Source organism: Kryptolebias marmoratus, linkage group LG2, assembly GCF_001649575.2.
Source record: "Kryptolebias marmoratus isolate JLee-2015 linkage group LG2, ASM164957v2, whole genome shotgun sequence".
Classification (NCBI taxonomy): Eukaryota; Metazoa; Chordata; class Actinopteri; order Cyprinodontiformes; family Rivulidae; genus Kryptolebias; species Kryptolebias marmoratus.
The window spans coordinates 34639393-34647841 of record NC_051431.1 but is presented as its reverse complement, the minus strand read 5'-3'; the positions used below and the strand labels follow the sequence as shown (position 1 = coordinate 34647841).

At 39.9% G+C, this 8449-nt stretch overlaps 1 protein-coding gene across 2 annotated transcripts in view; it reads left to right on the top strand.

The window, feature by feature from the left end:
- The window catches only part of josd1 (Josephin domain containing 1), a 25080-nt gene extending 19782 nt beyond the window's left edge, over positions 1-5298 (top strand). For both annotated transcript variants that reach the window (XM_037981207.1, XM_037981205.1), the window contains one exon: positions 902-5298. In XM_037981207.1, coding sequence (XP_037837135.1) covers positions 902-1001 — 100 coding nt within the window. In that variant the 3' untranslated portion in view covers positions 1002-5298. The remainder of the gene's footprint in view (positions 1-901) is intronic.
- The last annotated feature ends 3151 nt before the right edge of the window (positions 5299-8449 follow it).

Sequence of the window (8449 nt, the reverse complement as noted above, 5' to 3'; positions counted from 1 at the left end):
GACGGAGCAATGACTTATATTTGGGATGGAGTTTGTTCAGCAAACGCGCTGCGGGTGACGTCACCGTTTCCGCGACAACGTTAGTGACGCATAAATGGCGCGACACATATCGATAATGTTGCCAACGCTTTTAATTATCGAATTTTATCGAATTTATCGATTCGTTGTTGCAGCCCTACTCAAAATACATCATTATTACAGCACCAAGGCCCAGTTACAGTATAGAACCTGTATTGGCTGAATGTAGCTGATTCTGCAGGGGTTTGTATTGCTGTACAGTAGAGCCTGTGCAGCTTTGGTCAGAAAATCCCATGATCTATGTTTGTCCTTCATGTTGGACAGTGAGCTTCCTTTGCTAGTTTATCATGATGCTGTGTGATTCTTGTTAAAATTGAGAAATTTTCTCCTAAAATATGAAAAATAGTTGTCTTACGATTGACAACAACCCTGTTTGTCTGTTAGTGAAATATCTTATAAACCGCCACATGAATTTTATGGAAATTTTCAGAAATGAACTATTGGATGTATATCTTCAACTCATTAACTGTCGCAGTCAAGCCAGTTCAAGATGGCTGTCACAACCATTTGGAATTAATCAAAACAAAAATGGCTATAACTCAGTTCATGTTTAAAATATTGCATTTCAATTGTTGTGGAACCAGCTGAGAGTAATTCACAACACATACTGTGAGAGCTAATATCATCAATATCATCTGCAAAGTTTGACTGAAACAGCTAAAACTTTGTTTTTTCTCAAGTTAAGATGATCCGAGTCTGTATGAAAGGCAGTGGGTGATAAGGAACACTAGGTCTTTTATGTCACTTATTAATCAGACATATTTTTGTTTCATAATCTTAATTGGTTTTCCTGTTTGTCTGAATTTTCTTTCTACAAATCCAGGAAGTTCCTCCGCCAGCAGCTGCGAGGGAAAAACTGTGAACTCCTGTTAGTCGTGTCAGAAGAGGTGGAGGCACACCAAACATGGCGGTCTGATGGCTGAAAGTGTCTAAACAGCCAATCACAGCTCCTGGCAAGGGGGAGCAACGGGCCATTGGCAAAGCAGATGGGAGAGGATGCAGCCAATTGAACCAATACATTCTGCATTGTTTTGTTTACACAGCCGCTGCTGAACACATATCTGATACAGAGCAAAGGAGGAGGGAACAGGGAGAATCTAACAACACACTTTACATATTCTTCTTCGGTTTTTATACGTATTGATGCCCATTTTCTCGTCCCCATTTTAGGCTGTTTATTTTCCTTCTTTATTCTCTTACGTTTTTCAAAGTTGTTGGGTTTAAGGTGACCTCTGGAGTGAACCTCCCTGCTTCGGTCACGATGTTCACTAATGTGTCATCATTATCGAAATATATTATAACTAGAGACTATCAGCAATAATCAAGATTGACGAAGCATCTCCACCTTCTCCCCTTGTTCACAATTGAAACCAGAATGGTTGCATTTTTGTAGAAGCAGCCAAATATGAACAGCTCAAAAATGATTTGAAGCGTAATTTTAGTTTTTGGTTAGGAAGATACAGTTCCATTGACTGTAGCCAACCTATTAGGGGCACTTGTCCTATGTGGCTCCAACTTCAGGTTTCAGTCCTGTCTCTACTTATAATCCATCTGGATGTAAGAGACAGGACCGCAAGCTGGAAGTTGAATTCATAAACAGTGAGCACACCCTAGTTGGTTAGCTGCAGCACCATTTTTAATTCCCACCCCTCCGTGTAAACAAATGGAACAGTTTCCTGACTAAAAAATAATTTGTTGATTCTCATAGTTCTCACCTTGCTGCTAAATGTTTAAATATGACACTTTTATTTGTAATTAGTTATTTGAGGATTAAAGAAAAGCCTCATGTTCCACTGTATTCCCACTGATAGTCTGTTAGTGAGTTGTGAGGGACGTTCGTATTGAGGGTACAGCTCCACGTTCCTCTGGCTCAGAAATCACATGGCAGAAAAAATACACAAGTTGTGAACAACAGAGTTGAATGGAGTCGCTTCGTTCATTTTTCTTAATGTTGATGGTCATCGTGGGTTTTTTTTTCTTTGATTCTCTGTATCTTCCTGTCTTTCCCTCCGTCAGTCACTTCTTTTTCCATGTCTGCTCAGAATGAGTGCTTTATCACATTGCCAACCTTGTGACACAGACTGACCCTTTACTGTAGAGTTTTTGCCAACACAACAGTTTTATATGGCAACATAGCAATGCAACACTCAGGCAGGCCAAGTACTCCCTCTAGTGGTCGGCTGCTTCATCATCCAGTCTTTTTCATTGTTAGAACTGAAATATATTTGTTTTCCAAAGGGATAAAGTCTGTTTGTCATTTAGGAAGTATTGGGACTCCTCACAGTTATTAGCCTTCAGTAAAAAAAATTTCATGTGAGCATATGATATTTATTTATGGGGATATCTGAAAACCTTTTGACATCAAATATGGCACCTTGCATTAAACCTGATGTAGGCAATACGAAATTGACAAGAATCCCATAATCTGATGTTGAAATTCATTGAGTTTGATGACTTTCGAATTAAATTGTCTGATTTGGACAAAACTTTTATTTAAAAGGTAAAATATCAAAATGTGTTCCCTCAAATTGGGTTTGAAACATCTGCGTTGACTAAAGAATGAAAATACCAATTGTATGTTACACGTGTGTCTCTCAACAATTGAAATACATTTTCTGCATTAAAGAGGACTAAGCAAGATCAGATTTGACAAAATACTTTCTCAAAAAATTTGAATTCAAAATCTTGATGCATTGGTGCCATGTTTTACTTTGTTTTATTTCCTTGCCTGCCGCCAAAGGCAATATTATTTTTGGCTCTGTGTGTGTGTGTATGTGTGTGTGTGTGTGTGGTTTTGTCTGTAGCATTGGCAGAATATCTCACAAACAGTGGAGAGATTTCAAACTTTCAGATGGCCACTACACCTATGCTGCCTTAGCAAACAAAAGCAGATATTAGGCTATAATTTAGTGTGGTAGTAGCTAAGAATCGTCTCCAACACATACTCAAAGTGCTAAACATTGTGCAACATCTTTGGGATTAGCTGTTAGTCAATACTGAATGTCTGTTAGCAAAATATCTCTTGAACCTCTGGATGGATTGAAATGAAAATCAAAGTAATCACTGAATGATGTATATCTACCAACCTAATTCAAGATGGCTGCCACAACTAATCGACTGTAGCCAACACACAAACAGCTCTAACTTTATCATTCTTTCAGCTGAATATGGTGTGGTAGTAGCAGTCATTCACACAGATTGCACATGCTATTTTCAAGCTTCACCTGTGGGAGCAGCAGACGGTGCAGTTGTTAGCACTGTTGCCTCAAAGCAAGAAGCTCGTAGGATTGCCTCCCGGCCTATCTGTGATGTTTACATGTTCTCCCTGCACAGGTTTTCTCCTGGTGCTCCAGTTTCCTCCCACTAAACAAAAACATGCATATTCAGTTGGTAACTCTAAATTGTCACTAGGTGTGAGTGAGAGAGTGACTGCTTGTCTGTCTCCCCCTGTGATGGACTTGCAGCCTGTCCGGGGTGTCCCCGCCTCTCGCACAGAGAGACGGGCACCAGCTCCTCGCCACCCTGCACAAAGGAGCAGCTAAAGAAAATGGATGGATGGCTACTGCTAAATCATTTCTCATCATAACATAATCTTAGTTGAAAGCTGTGGTGTGAAAGGTGACGGGCAATATGCGTTCCTTCATGGAATGCTACTTTAGTTTAGTTTTTTTTTCTTTGGCTCCAGGGTTTGTCCAAAGAGCCGCCCCCACAGCAGCCCTCTGTAGCAAGTAGTCAGCTGATGAAGGGCTTTTCGAATCCTTTTCTAAAAAGTCATCTTTGAGAAGACGACGCTGTCTGGACCGTCAACTTGTTCCCTGTCATTCTCTAATTAGCTACAATGTGCGGAGGCTTCTGGTGTTTTTGTTGGATGCTAGAAGTTATTGTGTTGACAATCGGAGAGGAAACAGAAAACTGAGTACATCACTGTAGAAGTTGTCAGGCTGGCCAAGTGGATGTTGTGAAGTTAGTTTCTGTAGCTGTTAGGAGTTCTCACCCTAATTGTTAAACTCTGTATTATACATGTGCTGTCTGTTAATGACAATATCAGCCTTAAAGTGTTTACATGATTTGAATCATTAGGGGGAAGTGGCACCATTTTAGGTCAATAAAATCCAAAGCAACAGTTCATCAGCTTATGCCCCTCTTTTGTGTAAAGCAGTGGTTCCCAAAGTTGTGGGTCACGAAACAGTAGTGATCCAAAGATAATCTCCAGATATCAAGTTACTGTAGATTTCAAAATGATTGCTTATGGCGTATTTTCACCATAATTGTTAAAAAGTATAAAAGCAGAAGTCCTAAATGAATAAAACTTATATTGTAGATGTTAAGACTGTTCATGTTGTCATTATGCCCATGTTTAACTGGGTTGTTAGCCATTTTTGTTTATTTAAATAAGCAATAGATAGGTTCACAAGCCTTTGTCACAATCTTTTTGTGGGTCAGGACTCTAACAGTTTGGGAACAACTTGTGTAAAGAAACTCCAATATTTTTTTTGTTTTTTGCTTGTTCTGCCAAGGAGTTTATGTTTAACAGATGGTATTTTCTTTTCAAATGAATCAAAATCCCAGTTTTCTACAGAGCCTTTAAGGGAACATTGCTGAAAAAAATCCTTAGTTCTGGTGAGCACGGGAAAGTATTAAAGTACACAGTTTATTATCGTGCACACTAGAAAAGAGCCTGATGCACACAGATATTTTGTTACACACAAGACAATATCCAGTGCAATTCATTGTCTGTTTTCGGTGTGGAAAGTGAAATAAGAGACCTAATTGAGCTTTATTTTGATCTCAAAGTAGATTTGGAGTGTTTTGACGACAGTTATTCAGTTTTAAATGCCATTATCAGCTATATTTATTGTTTACAGGATGTTGGGTATCTGTTCTTCTGCAGCCAGTTTCTATAGTCTGAGTTTAAGGACATTTCTGAGAGGATTTTTCTGTCTGCACTAGATAATATTGCGTGCCCACAAGATGGTCTCTTTTGTGCACCAGATAGTTTCCCGTGTGCACACAAAACTTATTTTAAATATTTTTGTTACCAATGATTCTCTTTATATCTTTGTTTTCAGCCTGAGCACATGATGATGACCCCTTTTGCACATTTTCTGTATTTAGCGTTGGGTTTATTGCCATGACAATCCATTCAGTCTTTATTCATCTTGAAGAAGTCCTGATTGTCACTGTACTTTTCTTATTAAAAATAAAAAGCTTATAATGAGACTTTCAGGTGTGTAAGAGCTTTTAACTTTTAAACAGTATTTCACTACAAACTAGGCTATAATTCAGCCAGTTTTACAACTACTGAGCTAAACATTGTAGTAGTAGCAGCTGAGAGTCATCCCAAACACATACTTTGGATGTTTTTGCTTCAAACTTTGGTAGTAACTGTTGAAGTCTGTCCTGTTTTTCTGTTGGTAAAATATCTATGAACAGATTGTAATAAAACTCAGAAAGTAATCTTTGGAAGTACATATTGCTAGTGTAGATTCTCAGTCATCGGGACATGGCATATCCAAAAAGGTTACAAATAAAACAAACTGGAGTGGGAAGTTCCGAGCTTTAAACTGCATGAGATGCTCTGTTATGCAAGCTAAATTACAAGCTTTTTTATTTTATTTTATTTTACGTTTTTGAGATGGATGTTCAATCCAAAGCTGATTATTTTTTGCAATTACTTCAATTTGAGATGAGTGCCACAGCTAATTGACCTTAGCCAACACAAAAATGGTTGTAACTAAGTCAGTTTTACAGATATTGAGCTAAAACTTTGTGTGGTAGTAGCTGAGAGCCATTCACAGCACATACTCTGAGTGTAAAATCTTCAAGATATTGCATGACGTTGTGCATAATATTATTGTCAAGGTTTGACTGAAACAGATACAACTACAGCTACATCATTTCTTATCATAAGATGATCTAAAACTTTGGGATGACAGGCTTTAATTTCATTCTATTATGATCAGTATTTGGTATTACTCTGGGTTTCTATTCTTAGTCTTAGTCTACACCATAGATAAACCATATTTAGGCCAATGGTGTCACAGCTGCTGAATGTATCAGTCCACCTGGTCCGAGCTTCTAGTCAGTCCAACAGTTTACTCAACTCCCGATGGACTGATGCATTCAGCAGCCTCTGCACCATCAGCACCATCAGCACACACACACGTTAGCGCAGCAACATGGACGTTGGTCAGTTAAGAAAACCGCAAAAAAGAAACAAACAGTGTCATGCTAAAATGTAAAGGTTTAATATTAGCTAATGTAGCATTCTTTCATGCCAGTGTGCTGTTTTCAGAAAGAATTGTTTTATAAAACTGAAAAATGATTTGAAAAATAGGCCCTCATTAGTCTAGCCTTTTTCCCCCATACACCCCTCTCTCTGACTGATGTTATTGCTGATAAGGTATTAACTATGTATCACTATTTTACAGAACATCAGTTCACAAAAATGACCAGATTATCCCTTTAAATGTGTGACAGATATGATCTCATTATTTTCTAAATGTGATCAATTAGGTTTAGCAGTCCTCTTCATGGCTAACCCTTTTTAAACTAAATGTAAAGTTTCTGTGCTTCATCATCTATCTTCTCCTCAGTAATAAATCTGTTCTGGTTTTTTCTTTGGGACGTTAAATCCTGTGGCTGGGTATGTCATCACTACATCACATCTTTGGGCCATAAAGCCAGCTCACCTATTCACAAGTTGACAGTTACAGCTATACTACAACCTCACTTTGAGGCATAAAGGCATATCAGGGGTGAATTGGTTTTAACCCTCCATGTCACTTCGGTTCATTCAGAAATCACATAAGACACCCAAAAGGCATCTCAGTCTTGGCTTGAAGTGTTTTGTCAAAGTGCCTAGTATTTTTTTGTCTTTTACACAATCAAGCTTGCTGTCTTTGGAGTGACTGTGGTGCCGCTGCAGGTAAAAGACATTCACCTGCAATTAGTAGGTTCTGCTCTGGAAAACTCCGCTCTTTTCAGCTGCTGGTGTCCAACAAGCTCTAAGTCCAACCAGAGATTGTCAGTTGTAACGAGGTCTGGGCTTTGACTGGACCATTCCAGGACCTTCACCTGGTTCTCCTTAAACCAGTGGAGTGTTGCTTCAGCTGTGAGTTTCGGCTCATTGTCTTGCTGGAAGCTGGACCTCTGTCTCAGTCTCATATCCATGGAATCCTCTCAACTATTTCTCTGTATTTTGCTCCATCCATCTTTCTTTTAACTCTTAAATTGTTTCCCAGGGATTGGGAAACTGGTCAGAGTTCCCAATTGACCTAACATGCATGTTTTTGGTCTGGAGTACCCGGAGTAAACCCACACATGCACAGGAAGAACAGGTCAGAAAGCTATTCTGCAACCTTGCTGGGAGGCAACAGCTCTAACCACTGCTCCACTGTGCGGCCTACACGGTACGCAGCTGAACGAAATGCTGTTCCCTCCAAACCCCAGCATAAAATAAATCGAAAAACAACATAAGCAAAATAAATAAATAAATGGTTCAAAAGTGAGCAGTGCAAGCAACTTTTCACACTGTCATTAGAAGATGCTCCAGTAGGTTTGTAAACTGTGGGTACACAGTCCAGAGTGATGAAAAAAGGGGATCTGGGAGACAGTTCAATTCTCTGTATGTGTGTGTGTTTAGAACCTTGACAGCTAGGGGGAAGAAGCTGTTGCAGAACCGTGTAGAACATGTTTCATTCTACACAACCTCCAGCCTGATGGGAACAGAAGGAACAATTTATGGGAGGGGTGGGACAGGTCCTTAATGCTGGCAGAGGTCCTGAATGGAAGGGAGGGGACCTCCTGTGACCCTCTACCAGCTATTTTTATAACATGCTCCAGTGACGACTTCTCCTGTGCCAAGCAATTCTTGAACCATGTGGTAATGCAGCAATTGAGAGCACTCTCCACGGTTCTTCTGTAAAAGATGCTGAGGATGGGGTGGTGGACAGCTGGCTCTCTTCAGTCTCCGCAGGAAATGAAGATGTCGCTATGCCTACACTTGAGTTGGTATTGCCACCAATACTGTATTGGTGGTCCAGGTGAAGTCATTGGAGATGTTGACTTCCAAGAATCTGGTGGTTTTGACTCTTTGGGGAAGAAATTCTAAACAGCCCATCTCCCAGCTCCATCAGGGTTATCTTTAGCCTACTGGATGGTTCTCTGATTATTGCCCTTCTAACCCGCTCCATGAGTCACCTTTTTATTTCCTAATAATGGATTTAATGGAGAGGGGTGGCACAGTGGAATAGTGGTTAGAGCTGTTGCCTCCCAGCAAGAAGGTTGCAGGTTCGCTTCCCGGCCTGAGGCCTTTCTGGGTGGAGTTTGCATGTTCTTCCTGTGCACATGTGGGTTTACTCCGGGTACT